We start from the raw sequence: 19,821 nt of genomic DNA, 5'->3' as shown, positions 1-19,821 counted from the left end.
TGTCCTTTAAGCACCTCCACACAAGGATTATCTGTACCCACTCGACCTGGCCCAGCCGAAGGTGCCTGTAATAAATGCAGACGAGAGGAGTCCAAATTCAGTCAAAGCTTCGATGTTTATTTTAAATTTTTAATAGCAACAAACAGGGTCCTGTGGGCTTGGGCTGCAGACATCGAGGACATGCTTAAGTTATTTACACTTGACAATGCTGTAATAGCTGAGGGCAAGTGACACCCCTCTGAGCTCTGCAGGGCAACCGGGGCTTTCAGCCGAGGTGCCAGGGAGTCCAGTGGCATCTGCAATACAAAGGAAGTGGAATGTTGGCAGCAAATGTACTGCTGGGTTGATTTAATAATCAATAGGGAAGAGGTGGTGTTTAGGGCCAAACACGAAGAGGCAAAAAATGAAAACCTCTCTCTCCCTCTGCCTTTTCTCTCCTCAAATACCCACATAAAGTTCTGCGAAGATTCTTCGTGCGAGGCGCTGTACGCGATGCCCAGGGCGCCAGTGTAAACCTAAATCTGAGCCCACGTGAGTGAAGGGGAAGTTTTCTTCTCTCCCCGGTGTGAACACTTAAGGGATGCGTCCCATACCGCTATCCGGGCTCCAGAAGCTCTGCTTCAGGAGCCGCTGTGCCGGGGTGGCACAGTTTGGTGAGGAAACAACTTTCTTTCCCCGGCTGGGGCTGGATGGGTGGCGGTGATACCGCGGTCAGCGCCGCAGCCCCCGCGGGGGCTCGGAGCGCGGAGCTGGGGGGACAGACTGCGCCTGGCGAGAGGCTGACGGAGCGAAGCGAGAAGCCCTCGCTCTTTTTGGTTTCTTTCCAACCATTTTTAGCAGAGGAAGGATGTAATAACATGCCACGGGCAATAAATCACAGTCTAGCTACTCCCCCTGGCTCTCCTCCCCCCGCCCCCGGCCCCTCTATAGCGGGAGGGGCGGAGGGGCCGCCAGCAGAGCGCCGCGGCCGCCGGGACGAGCGGAGCAGAGAGGAACAGAGCAGAGCAGAGCAAAGCAGAGCAGAGCAGAGCAGAGCCGAGCCGAGCCGAGCAGAGCAGAGCCGAGCCGGGCAGAGCAGAGCAGAGCAGAGCAGCGCCTGCCCGCCGTCTCCAGCCCCAGCATGGACCTCCGCGCCCTGGCGCTGCTCGCCTTCGCCCTGGCCGTCATCTCCCTCTCGGAGGGTAAGTGAGCTGCGGGAGCCCGGCCGGGAGCGATGGTCCCGCAGAAATCCCCGCTCTTCCCCTCTCTCCCCGCAGCTGCACCCCTCTCCCGGCTCGGGCTCCGGCCGCGGCTCAGATGCGTCTGGTGAGCCAAAGCGATGGCTGTGCAAAGCTGGAAGCAGGCAGGCTCCCGTTCCTCCCTCTCCTCCATCCCTCCCTGGCTTTTTTCAAAATGCTGGCCAAAGCGGTCCTCTCTGCCAAACTCTCCCCAGATTGAAGTCGTCTGGGGGAAGATTTTCAACAGCGCTCGGTCTGCAGGGAGGTGGTTTGGCCGCTAAATATGCGTATCGACTTTCCCTCTAACAAAAAAACCCCAACCCTAAAAGCTACAAGGAATTAGAAACAGGCGGTTGCTCGGTACCTCTCCTGTCCCCTGCCGTGATCTATCTTTCCTCAATCAGGGCAGAGCTGTGCCAAAGCGGTCACGGCAGGAATTTAGCGGCGCACGGGGAGGTTGGGGGGCGCAGGGAGCTGCCGTGACGGGAGGTCTGGGGGCGCAGTCCCACCCGCCCGTCTCACAGCCCGCCCGTCCCGCGTGTCGCGCCCGGAGCCCGGCGGCAGCTACAGCTGCCCCGCTTGCTTTGCCAGCTGTGCTCTGTGGAAGCCTCCGTGTTCGGACAGCCCCGGAGACAGCTGACACCCGCGCTTCTTGCCCCGCGTGTCGCGGGGAGCCCTGTGCCCCGGGGCTCCGGGAGGGGCGGGGGTTCTGCCCGCAACATCTGGGCATCCTCCGGACGCGCCTCCTGCGGCTGGCAGAGATTTGCCATCTCTTGTCCCCTCGTCGAATGTCCTCTGTCTGTATTTCCAAACCTCCGCTCCCATTCTCTTCTCCCGTTATGGCCACGAAACGTGGGTGTTCCCTCTTCAGGGAGGTAGAGGATGCCCTCCGGTGCCCTCCTTGTTTAGCTTGAGAGAGTTAGTTTTAGTTTTCCCCGAACATTTCCCGGTGTCTTTCCGCGCAGCAGCCCTGTCCAGCTGGAGCACGGAGCCAGCGCTGCCCTGGGGAGGCTCCCAAGTCCCGGGCAGGTGGGCTGCAGCCCCTCCTCCTTCCGTAGCCACCCCCCCGGGGCTGCGGGCAGCGAGAGCGGCAGGTAGCGATGGCAGAGCCGGGCACCACGGGTGGCAGTGCCAGCTCCAGCCCCCGGCTGCCAATGTCACCAGCTGCCAGCGGCTGGGGCCGCCGGTGCCTGCGAGCCTGAGCGGGCTTCTCTCGCCTCTGGAGGCGAGTGCAGGTCTGAAGGGAGGACGGGACAGGGGCTCTCCTCCCCCTTACCTCCTGCTGGCAGCCTTTGCTCAGGGCTGGGAGGCGGGCAGAGCTGCCCAGCTGCCCCTCGGCTCGCCCCCAGGGCCGCTGCTCTCTGCTGGCAGCGGGATAAGCGTGTGTCGGGATAAGCGTGTGGGGACCTGGCTACCTGAGGAAGGAGATAGCTCACAAGGGCTGGAGAGAAACTACTGTAAGGAAAGTGACCCCACCATCTTTTAAGAGTGGAGGTTTTTGCGTACTTTGCATGTCATGAAGTGCTCTCAGCCCTGATCCAGATGAGGGTTCGCAGGACTGCCCTGTGCTGGGGAGTAGGTGAGATCTGAATTCCTCTTAGTTACCTGGTAAAGCTGTGTCTGTCTATCCCAGCTTTGCTTTCCAGGGAAATGGAGCTGTTCTACACTTAAAAAGTTATCAATCATCTCCTGATAATGACAAATACACCCTAGGCTGAACAGAAGTAAAATTATTTCCTTGAATGTTTTGTCTGTTTATGTCCAGCCTGCTTTCCTGGATATAGCTTCCCTCTCTATTCAAGCATCCAGAGCTTCCTAGTCCACACAGCATGTTACTGATAACTGCAGCAGAGCTGGCAACTGACTTCTTCCCTTACTGTCCCGTTTCAGTGTGGGTAAAGAGAAGCGGATCCCTGTGGGGTGAAATAGGTATTGTCCAGCACTGACAAGTGGCCACTCTGTGAGAGCCCTTTGTGTGTGCTTTGTCTCTAGAGAGAATTTGTCAGCAAAAGTAGGTGTTCAGAGCTAACAAAACTCAGCTTGAGTTGGAAAACAATAAAACTGTTTATTCTTTAAAAAATTCCAAACCACAAACTTCTAGTCGAGTCTAAAAGAGATGTTCTCTTTTTGTCTAAGTAAAATTAGGTTGAAGGAATGACATTGAGATGTCAAACTAGCATCTGGCTGTTCTGTAACTTTTGACTCTATTCGTCCATTTTAACCAAATGTGCCAGACAGATAAAGGTCTCAAAAGCTTTGTGTGCCATCAGTTATATGTTTTCATGCAATAAGGCAATTAACAGATTATACTAATTTGTTGTACTGAGAGAATGTCTTCGGCTTGTGCTCGGTGTTTGGTAGATGTCAGAGAACGCGCAGTACAAATTGGTAGATTAATTAATCAGCTTAATCAGCTCTAATGTACATGCAACAACGTTTCACATTTTGAAAAGAGATAAGAAATGCATTTGTCAGCCTCAGAGGAAGACCAGAAATGTTCTCTTCCTAAATTACAGCCTCCAAATGGCCCCTTCCCTCTCCTGCTTTGGGAAGATAGAGGTTCATGTGTTGGAAGGTGCCACATGCACCAGTTTTCCCTGGTTTTGAGCCTTGTTGATAGATAGCACGGCAAGACAGGGAGCAGTGGCAGGAGTCACTGAGTCCCTGTTGGGGATACAGAGAGCTGACCCAGTGGGTGCAGCTCCCTGGTGCTCAGTGCCTGCTCCTGATCACCAAGAAAGGCACACAGAGATACCAAAGGGATTCTTGTGCTGGGAGGGGATCTGTCATTCCACTGCATGCTGGGGCAACAGCACACTGATACTGGGGCTTCCCCTCTTCCTTGCTGTGCTAGATGCCTTTTCTTGGGCAGGAAACAACTTTGGGACTTACAGACATGTTTAGTCATGGTTAAACTTTCTCTGCTCCTGATTTCAAATGGTAAGGGATTGAAAATCCCACCTCGAGTCTGAGAGAGGACAGGATTGCATTATCAAATCATGGATCTGAACAGTTCATCTCTTGCATGTTGTTTAAGTTAAAGCTGGCTTAAACTTGGTTGGGACAAGCTTGCAGAGACACTAGCACTGCAGCTGTGCTGAGTTGTATGGCTGTATTCAGTTTCAGCCTCCCTTTCCAATACAAATTCACAGATGTGTAGCTATCAGGCACAGATTTGCAGTGGGAAATCCTAATGCCTTCCTCACTGCTTTCCACATTAGCACTAGGCAGTCTAATCCATGTTCTCGAGGCTCACTCTGTGGCCCTTCATCCTCCTCCCCCTGCAGATTATTAACCCATAGACGGAATCACTGTTTGCGGTGGCAGAAAACTGATAGAAAAGTCCTTCAATTTTTTCAATTTATAGTACAGATTCTGGTGTGAATCGGGAGAAGCTCTATTCCCACTGATTGATTCCTTTCCTCTGGGATCTGATTCTGCCTCATCTCTTGGTAGAGACACCGGAAAAAAAGGGGCTTCCCTCCTCAGGACGGGCCAATTTCACCCTGTTGTCTGTGGTTATCGTGCTAGAGACAGGCACTGATAAATGTGCAATATATGTAGATCTGCTGCACTTGAAAACCTGTCTCTTTTCTCACCTTCTTAGACAGCTGTTTGGGAATTTCAAGCCCTTCCCGCCTCTTTATCTCCCCATTTGCCTTGAAAGGGACCTGGGTTTCGATGCTGGAAGTATTCCTATGTGGCTAAACAAACAGGATGGCAGATTGCCATATGGGATCTCAAGCCCTGCCAGATATAGATCTGACCATCTACAGCATGAGCCAGATTTTAAGGGTTAGGTGTACGAATTTGATTCCTCCCAGAGGCTGAAAACTGCTCCACTGGGGAATTTTTTAAAATCTTAGGCATCTCTAAGACTTCCAGGCAAGGCTTCTGTGCTTGTGTTTTATTGTGCATGGAGCTTTCAAACTTACAGTCCGGCTGAAGACCTTACTTAGGTGCACTTGATTGCCAGTAATTAAGTTGTCCCGTAGAGAAACGGGGCAGCAGAGGCTGTGGTGGGCGCCAGGCTGCTTTTCTCAGTCCTGCATGCATATACACGGCAGATTTTTAGCCTAAGGGGTTAAACTTAATTTTGTTCCTAGTGATGCCAGTGACAGAACTCTCATCCAGTCTGGTGGCCCCTGAATAGTGTATTGAGGATGCCCCGGCTGAAAACTGTCTCCTCGATCGCCTTACTTAGCTGCAGGCTAGAAATTCAAAAGACTCCGGGTGTCTTATGTGAAGCCGCTGGGATGTCGCATCTCTGAGCCGCACCTTCTTGTGCGGGTACCTCTGCTGGGAGTCAGGGCTGGCTGCGGTGGGGAAAGGTCAGCTGGGCCCTGGGAACGCCTGCAAAACCAGAGCTTTTCTGCAGCCACTAAGTCCCCTGTGAAAAGCCTGCACCTGAGCCGAGCCGTTTTGATCTGAGCTCCCTGGAATTCATCTCTTTCTTCTGGCTACCTTCTAATTTGGCCTCGGGTCAAAATCGTTTGAGTAGAACAACACCGAGGACAAGTGCCCCCTCTTTTGGTCTTTATCTTGTCTAATTACGGGGAGCATCCCTGTACAATGGCGCGGCTCCTTATTCTAATCTCTTCGATTTTACTTATCTCCATTTTCTCTCCCTCTTCTTTTGTCTTCCAAAATCCCACGCGCCCTTGTTGAAAGGCTGGGCGCTGAGCTGAAAGGATTGTGCTCTGAGCTGTGGGCAAATGCTCTCCCAAAGCTACAGCTTTTCTGCTGCTTTTTTTTCCCACCTGCATATTTGGAGGGCGTTTCTTGCTGTGAGCCCTGATGCTGTGAGCCCTGACGGTGTATCTGTGCTGCTGACCGGAGCAAGGGCTAACCTTGTCCTTTCCCTCCCTTTGTCCCGCAGAGAAACCCGTCAGCCTGACTTACCGATGTCCCTGTCGATTCTACGAGAGCAACGTGGCAAGAGCCAATATTAAGCACCTCAAAATCCTCTCCACACCCAACTGCTCACTTCAGATTGTGTAAGTCTCTTGCTCTTTTCAGCTGGGTGCAAATCTGGGGTGTCAAAAAGAAGGGTCACAGAGCTGGTGCCTGCTCTGATGGTTGAATTTCAGTCTGCCTCCTGCCGTGAATCCCAGTTCATCTCTTCACGCCTGTGTCAGAGACAGCTGGACCCTGCTTTACCCCACGTAAAGGAGCCCAGCTGTTGTTTCCCAGCTGTGTTCTCTCCCTATTACTGTGTGATCCCATGTGCTGTTCCCCCGTGGGTATGTGAGCAGGAATGTCAGACAGGCTGTGCATTGGATGTGGAGCTTCACACCTTGGGTCAAAACTTCATAGTGGTCTGAGTCTTCTAATGGGTCACTTCTCCATGGAGTGGAGCTAGACAAGCAAAAGGAATTCCTGTGTTTCATGTATCCTCTGCAGGAGGTACAGACCCTAGAAATGTGATGGCTTAATCTAGGGATGCTTGCCAGGCAGGGACTGAGTAAACTGCAGCAGAACAGAAAAATGGGCTCCCAATGGAAAATAGCCGCTTTTATCTGGAAAAGCAGCTGTCATTTTCAGGAAGCATTGGGATTTTTTGTGTTTGTCTTTATAGATTTGTGTGTGTATGTTTTAGGAAGGTCTTTTTTATTCTCTTCTTCATGGGTGACCCCCTCTCAAAATTAAAAACCTTCTGAAGGAAAAAAAAAAACCAAAAAAAAACAACCCAGCATTCATCTTTTCATTGCAAGGGAATCTTACTACTCTCAACTTCTTTTAACCTCTATAAGAGGGTGTCAAGCCCTAGGTTTGGTTTCTGTGCAGTGATCCCATTACTGGTTCTTTCTTTGACCCATATATTAAGCCCTTCCTCTTGCAACTCAAATGCTGTAAAAATCAATTTTTGTCATTCAAAATTTTATTGCACTCAGAAAACTGATGTGGTTTCACAAGATTGCTCAGGAATGCATGTGAAAATGTATACATTCATGAACCGATTTTTATTAGTATGGGGTTTTTTTCTGTCTTAAACCACTCTGTGTGCATCATACACATTTTATCATGTGCTTCTGCCTTAGGATTTGGTGGAGGACAGCGAGAAAAATGTAAGCCTCAGCTGAGAAATAATTTTCTTTCAGAAAAATGGAAAAACCAGCTGTGACTAACTCCCATCTCTACCTACAAACAATTTTGGCAGCAAGCATGCACTAGTGCATGGATTTGTGCTCTGGGGCTGTCAGTGATGTCATAAGAATCCCAGTGCTAAGGCTTTTTAGATGATTTGGAATTTTCTGGAGTAGTTTCAAGAAAATGACAGCATTTAAGACAGAGTAGAGTATATATTTATATCTTAACATGGGATTATAGTAATTAGAGATAAATAAGAGCATGAAATGCAGAAACAGAAACATCTCATGTTCTTGCCCATTCCTGACCCAAATGTGTTTGCATGGGGTACACAAACCCTGTTTTTGTTACTTTGACAAGTAAGATACTTAATACATCCCTCCAAATACCCTTGAAACGTGACTTCAAACTAAGTCTTTATCAAAATAGGAGATTAAATCAATCAAAACTAACACATGCATTTCTCATCTTGATTCATTTTAAGCATTAAACAACAAAGGCGTAAATAGATTAAAAGCTGCCATTTTCAGGAACAGAGAACTAAGTGAAACATACAGTTGCTAGAAACAATCCCTTATTGTTTGGGATTTTTTTGTTTTGGTTTAGGTTTTCGTTTCGTGTTTGTTTGTTTTTTCATAAGTATATTTTCCTTTTTGGTTAAGGGCAGTTGTATTTGAACAAAAAGCCTAAGAGAAGGTTTTTCTCTTGGAACTCATCTCTCCAAATCCAGTGAACTCCTCTGTCAATGTCTACTTCTACAAAGTCCACACTAAATTCCTTGCTTTTCAGTACAGGGAAATGAGCATTTTTAGCAAGCAGGCACCTAAACCAGTTCAGGTTAAAGAAACACTCCATACAATTTCTTACGTCTCTTCCTTGCACATGGAACAGGGGCTGACAGGCTCAGAAATGAATGTCTGAAGAAATCAGTGTCTCAGTATTAGGTGAGAGAAATTGTGTTGGATGTGGCTGGAGACTGGTTACGTGTGCTTTTGCTTCTGTACCCTGTGAGGTCAGCCTAAGAATTCCCAGGCATTGCTAACATCAGCAAATCCATTTTTACACACTGTTGGTATCACTTAACTGGAAATGCTCCAGCTTGGCACTGCTGTAAGGGAAATATGAATCAGGCCCATTCATCTCTGTGCTGGCTCAGGGGTTGCAAGACGGATCCTTGATGTGTTTATGTTACAACTGTGTTGTTGCATAACTTCAGACCAAGGAGCCTTTTTGACCTCTTATTTCTTACACCATCGTTTTATATTCTGCAGATTTCGTTTTATAAAGGGAGGAACATTATGGCTTCCATCCAGCAAATGTTTAAACAAGTACTGAACTTATTCATATGGGCACTTCCATAAAATTGCTGTTCTCTGCACTTTCCCAAGGCAGGCAGGCTGTTAAGAGGGAAATTTTGGAGCGGCTGGGGCAGAGGCAGGGTGCTGCAGGGAATGTGGGAGATAACAGCTCTTTCGAGGTCCTGAGATCCCTGGAGGGTGAAACCTGTTGATGAAAAGCTATTTGTTCTGTTTCTGAATGAAAGATTCTGAGAGCCCAAGTGTCAAATTCACAGAGAATTCAAATTAGCTAGAAAGTTTGCTGTGGGAAGTGCAGCTTGGATACCCAGGAGAAACCCCTCAGGAGGTTTCTGTCTTTGGTTCGAAATGCTGAATGAATACATGAGGGGAAACTTGCCTCTGGCACTATGGCACTTTCAGTTGTCTTCCTCCCTGCAACCTGTTAATTCAGTATTGTGTAAAACAAAAAGCTAACAAGTGACCACACCCTTTCAGAATGACCATGAGGTGTCTTTCCTCAAAACATGTGAAACTTCAGTTTTGGGTTGAATTTAAAAGCCGTTCTTAGTCAATTACTTGCAAAAATTACCTAAATTCACCATGTCAGTATTTCCAAATGAAATTTTTCTGTTGTTGGCAGTGAGCTTGTTCACAGTCCAGGTATGAATTGGAAGTCTTAGATTAAAATTTTGTGTCTGTTGCACTCTCACGTGATTCCCAGTACAGACCTCGAGAGCCTGCCAAAGGAGACAGATGGTTTCCAAGCCAGGGACATTTATAATGGGTGAGGGAGGTCAAGGATGGGAGAAATAACTCATCCTCTTCATAGGTTAACCAAAAGCAGCACTGGCACCCAAGGAAAATAAGTGGGGGTGGGGGCTGAGGAATTTGCACACCAGACTGACTCTGACTTTTCTCCTTTGGCAGTGCAAGGCTCAAGAGCAACAGCAAGCAAGTGTGCATTGATCCCAAGTTAAAGTGGATCCAGGAATATCTGGAGAAAGCTTTAAACAAGTAAGGCAAGAGACAAATGGACTTAACAGCTAACATCCTGAATTATTAAAGGGTAGAACATTAAGGGCTGGCTTTTATCATGTGGACAAAGTACACACTTGTGGAATCAGATACTGTTTCAAAGAAGGGTTTGGAGTTGACATAATTTGTATTGAAACAACAATTTCTAATATATCCTAGATGTTAAACTAAGAATTTTGCCAGGGTTTGAGGCAAAAATTGTGCTAATGAGTATGTTTTGGGGTCCCGAACTCATCCTCTTCAAAAAAAAGCTGTTCTCCCAAGGAAAATTCTCCTTTTAATGTCCTTTCTTCCCCAGCCAAACTACAATTACTTCAGAATCTATATAATTCCGGTGTCTTTGGAGCCCCTTCTCCATGTTACACTGGGTGTCTGCTTGCACAGGCAGCTGAGGCCTTGGGGTCCTTGGTGCTAAAAATTGTTTCTCTGCTGCCCAGTGTGGAATGCTATTAATGTTGGCCAAGGCACGATGATCCACCATGAATAAGTCTTTCCCACAATACCAGGGGAAAAGCAGCCACACTTGGCAAATTCAGACCTTTTAAATCTGTCTTTATTCCCTTTGAAAATGGTTGATCATGTCTACTTTGAGGTGGACTCAGCCCATCTCTGTGCCATGTTGCGCAGAGAAGAGCAGCACCGAGCACATTTTTGTGCTGAGCTGCAGGGGAGGGTTCCAGCCTTCCAGCACTGAAAGATGGTACATACCAACTGATGGTACAAAGCATTCCCTTGCTTGCCCAGAGCCCTGGGCTGAGGTTGATCCAGCAGCAACATTTTGGCCAGCTAGCCTACCTGTGCACTCAGTACCCCTGCCACCCTTGCCATCACACTCCCACGCCACAGTAACTGCGCTGTAACCCTGCTGAACCTTGTCCCCCTTGCATCTGTAGGGTGAAGGCAGGGCTGGAATCCAATCAATTGCAAAAACAATGTATTATTGGGGAAGATAAGGCCCCAGGGCAGATGAGGGGCACAGGTACCTGAATGGTCTCCACTGTTTCCTTTGTAAATGCATCTGCCAAACAAGGATCAGAGTTAAAAAAAGAAAAAAATTCTTTGTCCCCCTGTGTTTTCACAATAAGCAAGGGGGAAAATGCCACCAGAAGCAGAGAGATTCCTCCATGTGTCCCTTTTGGGGACTGCAGTGGGGCCAAGAGTGAGGAGGAAGAAGGAAGGAAGCCAGCTAAATAAGTCAATGTGATTCCAGCCCTGACAGCTCCTCCCATCTCATCTGATGCTCAGTGCCTTCTTTGCTGCCAGCACTCAGCCCTTTTGTCCTCTGGACAAATTCTCTGCAGTGGTAATCCAGGTTAATGCTGCCAGAATGGCTTTGGGTTTAGGTATGACTGAACCTTAAGAGCAGGATGTGGCCCATGCTGAATATCCCAGGGACCTGAGCCACTTGGTTTTACAAACTGAGAAAACCTGCTTCAGTTTCTGTTTGCCATCATCCCCAACCTGAGACTTAGGAGGAGTTTTAGATATCTGCAAGGTTGGGCAAATATGATAATGTGCGTGTCTGACTTAGGCGAGCAACTCAGCTTCAACCTGTTCTGCTCTCACTACCACTAGTGAAGATCTGAGACCAGCTCTACTGAAACCAGGGAGTCTGCCTGATCTCCAGCCAGATTCTGGGTTTTGTTTACCAAATGCTAATACAGAAGCAATTCTGCCAGTTTGGTGGATTCATCCTGGTTTATATTGAGTAACAAGAGAGAATTTGGTCCCAGCTCTATTATGAAATAAGATGACAGAAAGCATATATCTCCATCACCTAATCCTGTAATCATGGCATTGTGTTCATTTTCCAACTAGCAATGCTATCACCAGTGGCATTTTCATGCTCCACAGACAGCCAGGGCTCTGTCTGTAGCATTTTCACAAGGCATGTTTTTGATATATTTTAGTGCACAGCTTTGACTTCTTCAATGAAATGTACTTTGGAATATATTTATAGCGCATCAAACAATTCATATATTTGAATTGGAGCCATATGAATGTTGGTAGTTTAAAACACCGATATCCCTCTAAACTACTAACAGCTTGTAAAATGAATCTATATAGATCTATAAATGTTAATGTAGCTATCAGTTTCAATCAGCCATATATTATATTTTTTCACTTGTACCGAAATTGTATGAAATGTGACATTACCCTATATGCACTAGCAATAAAATGGCTAATTGTTTCATGTTATGAAAACCCAATTGTACATGGGAATTTATTTTTCTGGAATAAAATCAATACGTTTTGTAGAAAGGGCTCTTGTAATTGCTTAAATAGAATCCAAACTGTGAAGACATCTTAATCTATACCAGTACTTCAATATGAAAATATCTTCAGTGTTATAATCTGCAGCTAAGGGCAAGGAAAAGTTCTTAAAATAGCAGTCCAATGCAGTTAAATATGAAACCAGAAATGGTTTTTACTAGGGAATTATTTTGCTCACTAATTCTGCTTAGCATTTATTATTGCTTTATATTCATCACATCTCCATGTAATTTACACATGAGACATCAGTAAAACACATTCAGGCTGTCAGGAATCCAAATTCCTTAACTGGCTTTAAAAATCATTGTGCAGCTGCTGTGGCCAACATCATTCAACATTCATCCCCTGTCATGTTAATATAGTCCCACTTCAGAGCTTCCCTCGCTTCAAGATGCTGGAGTCCATTAAGCTCAGTGGCTACTGCAGACATGCAGAAGAGATTGGATGGATCTGGAGAAGATAAAGTCACATGGGAAAAATCTTTCCATTAAGCCAGCTGGGAGAAAGGAAAAGAAACTCTGAATGTGTAGGGCTGGCTGTGTTGGCAGCCAAGCTCTGCTGCTGCCTTCCAAACCCTGGTGTGGCAGCTCTTCCTAATTTCTAACCTAATTTGTAAGTAACAGTTGAAATACAAGATGCCAGAAGAACAGCCTCCCAGTATTCCACCAAGCATGTGCTGGGTCAAGGCCCCACACAAAGGGGGACAATGTGGGTGATTATTTTTACAGCCTTGTTTTAAGGCACCAAATGCCTTAAACCCCCTCGGAGTAGCCACTGGTTCTTGCTGATGTCAGCAGGAATACTGGGTGGGAAGCCAGAAATCCAGCTCCCCCTCTGCTTCCTCTGTACCTCAGGGGGAACTTTTTGGAAGGTGAGGCTCCTGACTGAGAAGTTCTGGAAGGCATTTGAGGAGGCTTTGGCATTTTGGGTAAAAGGGTTGTTCTGGCCTCAGGGTTTGCAAATGTTCTTCCATCAGGACACTTTCACTTGTCTGGCATTTATCTCAGACAGAGGTTATATGAAAGGGGATGTTACATTGCACCCTGCCAGCAAGATATGAAGGGGCCGTAGGATAAATGTGAACGAGGCCTTTGTATATGGATAATTTATGGCAGTCTTTTTTTGTATTTTTCTTTTAATTTAGACCACGTCATCGCACTCATAAAAAAAAGCAACAGAAGAAACGGGGCCCACTCTGCCCTTCCCGTGCAACACCACTAAAGTCTCCAGGGAGAAAGAATGGTAGGAGGCATTAGTTTCTGAGCTGGGACACCTCAGGTTGAAGTCCCTGCTCTTCCACTGACCATGTTATGGGACCTTGGGCAAATATATTAGTCTATCCAGATCCCCATTTCCCCCCATATTTGTTGAGGATAACATCTCTCCCCTTCCAGCAAAAGAATATTATATAGATGAAACTTTCAAAACAGGGGGAAAACTTAGCTACAACAGATGTGGGATGATTTTCCCCATTTTACAAATGGGAAAATGGACACACAAATAGACCAAAATAAACCCAAAGCAAAGTCAAAAACAGGGTAAGGGTTTGGGAGCCCTATTTATTTTAGCTCCAGTATCAAACTGACAGAGTTATACTCTTAACAGCTGTGAATTTGCCACTGGTGTTTTCTAATGAGAAATGCAGCACCACGTGGTGACAACATGATGTGGTGCATGGGTGATTGGTTGATGCCTTTCCTATGGGAGATGCTAGGCAAGTCCCAGAGAACGGTGCTGTATATGCCAATGCTCTGGATGTCCCAGGTTTTTCTTACTCACAAGGGTGGTTTGTCCTGCCTTTCTGCACCAAAGGTTACTGCTGTGGGATATTGGAAAAGATATCTTCAGAAGAGAAGTTTTCCTCATGGTTTAGTCATTGTCTTTGTGCCTAGATGAGTTTTCTGAGACTGCCTTTACTGGGAGTCACAGTCTCTAGCTGTGGGCACAGAGCCCTTGTTGTCCAGCAGGCATTGGAAGAGGTTTTTGTCAAGACGTGCTGAGACATCAGTTTTTGAATAATAGAATCAGTTTTTGAAGGTGTTTACCCTCTGACACTTGTAACTCAGTGACCTCATCTAGGTTGCAAAAGGCCGACCAGCCTGGAGTAGGAATAGGGGTCACTTCAGACAAAACCTGGAGCCACCAGCACAAATTGGCTCCTTGTTCTGGGTGAGCCACACACACAAGACACTTGCACTTTGCTGTGATGCCTAACCCACACTCTCCTGGGTACCATGCTCACATGAGCATGGGGCACTCCATTTGTCTGCACCCCACCTGAGCTCCTACCTCAGCCCTCCAGGCCTCACAGGCTTACTGTGCAGTGCCTGCCTGTCACCTCACCTTCACTGGGCAGCTGGTCGCCACAAGCTCTGCTGTGGTCCCCAGCTGCTCACACCAGGTGAGGTGCCAGGGCAGGAAGGCTCAGGGGTGGCTCTTGGTTGGCAGAACATTGGCTGCCTCTACTCTCCAGCCACCCCATGGTGGAAGCCAAACAGGAGCAGAGCATGGGCTGCCCTCTACGTTCCTCCATCCTCACAGAGACCTGGCACGCTCTGGAGCTGCAGTCCATGATCTCCATCAGAGATGTGGGATAGGAGCAGATAGAGGAGGCATTCCCAGGGCCACTTGCTCTGCTACTGGGGCTGCTCACAAATGAGTAATCTCTCCTTTCCCTGCTGTATTTTTTGCCAAGTTTCTTTGCCCACCAACAATTCTCTGCTCTGGCTTTCAAGTCCAGAATAAGCTTTCTAGTCAGCCTTCCTACTATATTAGTTCTGAACACCTTACTAACTGATGAGCACAACCTGCCCAAAATAACACTTATTGCTGGGTTTGCCCTGCTGGGTCCCAGTAGCTCCTTGTGGAGAACTTCTCCCAAAATGCCAGCAATTACTGGTTGGAGGGGCTGCCTTTGGGTTAGGCCAGACACAGATTTGCTGTTTGACTAGGCCTGGTAGCAAAGCTTTTGCAACTGAAATAAACCTTAATAGTGTTTCACTTTCTTCTTCATCAACAGGAGGTTCAAGATGTAAGAGGCAAGCATTGTAAGCCGTCTACAGGATTTCTTACTGTAGGACCCAGAGAGCAGATAACCAGTATTAGGGAATGAATACATTTCACTGCTAACATGCAGCACAAAAGCAACGCTTCACGCATTTCCAAAGGTTTTTTTCTTGGTTATTTTTGATGGGGTTTTTTTGTTTGGGTTTTTTTTTTCCCTTGCACAAATTGGCTCGCTTTCATAGTGCTATTTTTATATAGTAAGATGTAACTATTTGAGAAAAATATGAATTTATACAGGTTGGTTTATTACCTAGCACTGGGGGCAGATACCAAACTAACCCTGTTATATGATATTTTATTTCCTTTGTTGTATAGAGGTCCTGCTTTATTTAACTTTCTTTTGGTTCATGCAAGTCTCCTGGAGTTTTAAACCTAGAAGGACATGAACTGTACAGTGCAATGATGTTGTGTAAGTAGAGGTGGAACTCCTTGCCTCCAGAAGTCATAGAGGCCAAGAACATAGGAAGGCTCAAAAGCATCAGAGTGATGACAATAGACAACATTACCCTGAGTGGCATTTACAGATATTTTGGGTAAATATCTGGCTATCTATTTTGGCTATAGGGCTAAAGCCCTTCTCTGAAGATCAGAACCCTTGCTGACAGCTGTGAGCAGCTGGATCAATGCACATCTGGTACTGCAAGGTGCTAATACTTGGTTTGTAGTAGTTGTGTGTGATAGGAGCCACAACACAGTTCTGATGTTATCTGGCATTTCCTATGTTCCTGTGCTTCTGATGATAAATTTAGCAAAAAAAAAGGAATGGGCTGTTAAATCTCTGACCACACGATCGTGTTGAGAGTTGCTGGAGGAGTCAGCTATGCTGCCATGCACCAGGCATCTCCCACCCATCCACAGGAGGTGACTTCAGCTTGCCTGCCTGGGTTTGCACTGAAGTAAGCTGAGATTTATTCACCCTTCACCGAGGATGAACTGCCTGAGGGCAATCACATCCCTGATTTCTCTGGAGATACCCAGAAGAGGATATCTGGCCACATCTTGGAGAAAAGTGATGCCTGGGGCAAGAGGGGATCTGTGCAGTTTGTGGAAGGAGAGGTGTTTTACAGGTGTGGAAATGAAGGCCAACACTCCCAGTCCACCAGCTATCATGGGTTTGCTGGTGAACAGGATAGCCTCTGGAATTCCCTTTGCAAAGCACAGCCTGGGACAGGCACCACTCCTTGCACCGACCCCCTAAGCCAGAAGTTTCTTTCTCCTTATTCCTTCCTGTATACACAATCTCTGCTACATGGTATGGAAAGACATCTGCAGCACTGCAACAATCATGTCATGCTGTGCACTGAGATCTGGGGGGAAGCACATTTTTGCAGCACAATGCTTGTGTTTGTATGTATCTGTGTTTGTATTGTGAGCAAAAAATTGTTGTAAGATTGTCTTTTTTAAGCTGGTTGATTCAAAAGAAATCTTCCCTGCAGCCTGTGTCAGGAACACTGAGAGGAGAGTTTCACACTCCTTTTTGTGGGAGGCATCTTTAGTGCCAAAGAGGTGCTTTGGCTATCCAGGGACTCCATTATTTCCATGTGGATTCAGGTAAAAATCTTGTCTTTTCCTTTCTGCAAAACAGGGCTATTGCAGAGAGGCCTTCAGCTGGGAACACCTCACCTCATTTGCTTTAAAGCAGAAAGAAACTGCTGTGCCTAAAATATTTGTGTTTGTGATTTTGACATTCCTTTTGTTATCGTTACCAGCCTGGTGCTTTAAGTATATTGTGTCTGTGTTTTGAAAGGTCTGGTACCACTGTACTTGATGAGATTGGAGTTTTCATTTAATATTAGTAGGATCAGATTCTCTCCTGGAAGGGGAAAGAAAGAAAGAAATTGTAGGAGAAAAATGGAGTTTTTTCCATGTATTTGATATCCTAGGCTCCATTCCCCATCCCACACATGCACCTGCATTTGCCAGTGGTTTGCCAGAGGTGGACATGTGCGTGTCCAAGCCAAGAATGACTCAGAAAACGTCACCCAGGAAAGCGCAGCCTTCACACATAACTTCTGTCAAAGGACAGCCTGAGGTCTGATTGATTCCCATTGCAGTAAATGGAGAATTAAATAATCCTCTGTTTTTGATTCAGCAGCATGCCCTGCTCATGATGATAGGGGCCATGATAGTTTTGTTTCCAGCGGAAACTTTGGCATTCTGGTGAGAAGGTGGGCTAGGTAGATGTGACTGCACAGCCCTGCCCGTGCTCTGCTGCAGTCCTCATTAACAGGAGCACTGAGATGGGCACTGCTGAAACACCCCTGCCAAGCCCAGGCACCCTGCTCTGGATGGTACAGCCAGGTAGTGTAGTACTGCAGGAAAGGGGAGCTCCTGTCAGCCTTTTCCTCTAGGGGCTGCAGGGCTAGACTCTGCTAAAGCAAGGGCATTTGTTCCTGGGACAAACGCATGAGTCACAGCAGGAGGAAAATGCACTCCATGGAAGGCAAGGGAGCGTGTAGAGCCAGGTGTTTGTGTGGTGCTTTGGGGGCTGTCTGCCCCAGCCCACACAGAGACTGGGCCCTGACACCTCTGTGCTGCTGATGCTTCCCTTCTCTTCACATCTGTATTTGAGACCACCCTGGGCACGGGGCTGCTCTCAGGGGCCAGCAGCGTGACCCTCCCTCACGTGGGTTAGGTTGAGCACAGCATGAATGCACAGGTGACACAGACCTGGCCAGAGACTGAAGTGAGAACTTTTAAAAGCTTTCTCTTGCTTTAGACCAAATTCAACCTTGAGTGGGAAGCTTTGCTGTTAGCCTGGCTTTATTTGCATGATGCACTGTGGAGAGCAGCCTCACTCTGTGCACCAGAGGGATCAGTGTCTGGGCTGCCCCAGTGCACCACAAGTTTGTCCCATTCATGCCACGACCAGAGCAGGCTGAGAAGCAGCACTGGCAGCATTTCACCTGGGGAGAGCACCTGGTTTTCCCTCCTGCCTTAAACTGTTGACCAAAGACAGAGTCAGGGGAAGGAAGCGTGAGGAGATGGGAGTGAGGTAAGGACCACATGTGAACAGGAGGGACAAGAGATAACACTGAACCATGCTGAAAAAGCAGCTTCCATGAATGTGAAATCATCATGTGGGTATTTTCAATGTGCAGCTGTCAAATCCCAGTTTTAAGAGTAGATGGTATTTATTGCTGTGTCCATTTTTTATTTATACTAGCTTTATACTTTTGTGTATGAATATCTTATCTGAATTCTGCCTGAGGAAGAATGAAATGAAGGGTGACTTTGATGTGTTTTTGATTAAGGTGTTTGAGCAAAGGTGACTGACTGTTTATTTTGCAATGAAATTTTTTTTCAAAGTTAAATATACACATTTTGTTGAAAATGCAGTTCCTATAGGAGTTTTTGTTCCCAGTTTCCCTTTATTAGCCTCTAAAAGGTCCTTTTCTCTGGCAACTTGTTTTGAGTGATGTGATTTATAGCAGTCAAGGTTTTTTGTGAACTTATCACCTAAAATTTGATTTTTTTTCCTTAATCAACATCCCACCAAGATAATCATTGTCTGAAAACGTGAAACTTTGGTTGCCACAGAGAAGAAAACATGTATCATGATAAAATGGCTGCATGAACCTCCCATCTTTCATTCCTTATAACTCAGTGTTGTCAGAATGTGGTAAATACTGTACTTTATATTTTTATTAAGTAAAAAGAAGTATCTTCCCAAATAATGTGAAAAGGGTTTTGTAATTGTGTTCCTGTAAGGCAGCTTTTATGGAGGAGTTATATTATGCTTTTGAAATTACTCCTTTCATAGAAAATTTTGAAAAGAAACACTTTTATATTGTAATTTCTCACAAAAATGTGTATGCACTTAAAATTTTCTTAATAAAAATATATGTCTGAATAAAGTTTTTGCTTGATTCTTTTTTTTTTTTTCTCCTTACAAACAAGCAACTATAATCTTCACTCAGAAAAACATTCAGATGTAGTTTGTGTCCAGTTTCAAGGATGCCTCCACATAGCCCCAATGCCCAGACTCTCTGCAGGGAACCTGAGGTGAAGGGCCCATGGGTCTGCCAGGGAGCAGCAGCTTAGCAGATTGAAATGTGCCATCTTCAAAAGGAAACCCTTAGCCATTTGCTCCCAAAACAGAAACCCAAACTTCTTTTTTAATTATTATTATTTTTTACTATTTTCTTCCCCAAACTTGTCTCCTGCAGCAGTTAGACTCCAGTGGAACTGAGAGCAGTGAGCTGGTTTTGTTCCAGTAACAGAGATGCCACTATCATCATCATCTGTGCTGAGGGGGGGATGAAGGTTTCTCTGAAAGCATGAGGGGGAACAGGGGATGCATTTGACAAGAGCAGATGTGGACAGCACTGTTCTTGGGGCTGCTTTTCCCAGGGCACAGCAGGGTCAATATTCAGTTTGGAGAGGGTTAAAAATTAGAGGCTTGTAGAACTGACCTGAGGAACTGCAGGTATAATCCTAACTTGGATGATGTTGTAGGGAAAGTGCTGTGGATTTCAAAACTACGAGCTGAAAACTGGTCTTGGTTCAGTGCATCTCCCCATCTGCAAGTTCTCACGGCAAGGGGAAACTTTCCTGAGGTCACCCTGCCCCTCCACACTGCCCTGCTCAACAGCTCTGTACACCTACTGCAAGTCAGGTGAATCCCAGCACTGTGTACAGCTCTGGCTGGAGCAAAGCCCAGAGAGCTCAATGCAACAGTGGAACAGTGCTTGAGCTTTTTTGAGCTTCTTGCTTAATAAATATTTCTTGTTCAAATTGATGCAAGCAAAAGGCATGCAAAAAAGGGAAAAAGGAAACTCAGATGACTGATGACCCCTTGGCAAATCCATCAATTATTTACTAAGACATTTATGAAAAAC

General features: G+C 46.4%; 1 protein-coding gene across 1 annotated transcript; it reads left to right on the top strand.

The window, feature by feature from the left end:
• Window positions 1–1,048: 1,048 nt before the first annotated feature.
• CXCL12 (C-X-C motif chemokine ligand 12) lies at window positions 1,049–18,837 on the top strand. Its single transcript, XM_064430775.1, has 4 exons — window positions 1,049–1,181; window positions 6,097–6,214; window positions 9,533–9,619; window positions 14,934–18,837. Exons 1-4 carry the CDS (start codon window positions 1,121–1,123, stop codon window positions 14,947–14,949), a joined length of 282 nt encoding a protein of 93 aa, XP_064286845.1. The 5' UTR covers window positions 1,049–1,120; the 3' UTR covers window positions 14,950–18,837.
• The last annotated feature ends 984 nt before the right edge of the window (window positions 18,838–19,821 follow it).

Source organism: Passer domesticus, chromosome 8 (assembly GCF_036417665.1).
Source record: "Passer domesticus isolate bPasDom1 chromosome 8, bPasDom1.hap1, whole genome shotgun sequence".
NCBI lineage: Eukaryota > Metazoa > Chordata > Aves > Passeriformes > Passeridae > Passer > Passer domesticus.
Note: the sequence above shows the minus strand (reverse complement) of the source record. Positions and strands in the feature narration are given on the sequence as shown.

Bases quoted from the DNA above. Each gene is read 5' to 3' on its own strand.
- CXCL12 (XM_064430775.1), top strand. From the start codon at position 1,121: ATGGACCTCCGCGCCCTGGCGCTGCTCGCCTTCGCCCTGGCCGTCATC. The intron at 1,182-6,096 runs GTAAGTGAGCTG...TTTGTCCCGCAG, and splicing joins CGTCATCTCCCTCTCGGAGG to AGAAACCCGTCAGCCTGACT. The intron at 6,215-9,532 runs GTAAGTCTCTTG...CTCCTTTGGCAG, and splicing joins AACTGCTCACTTCAGATTGT to TGCAAGGCTCAAGAGCAACA.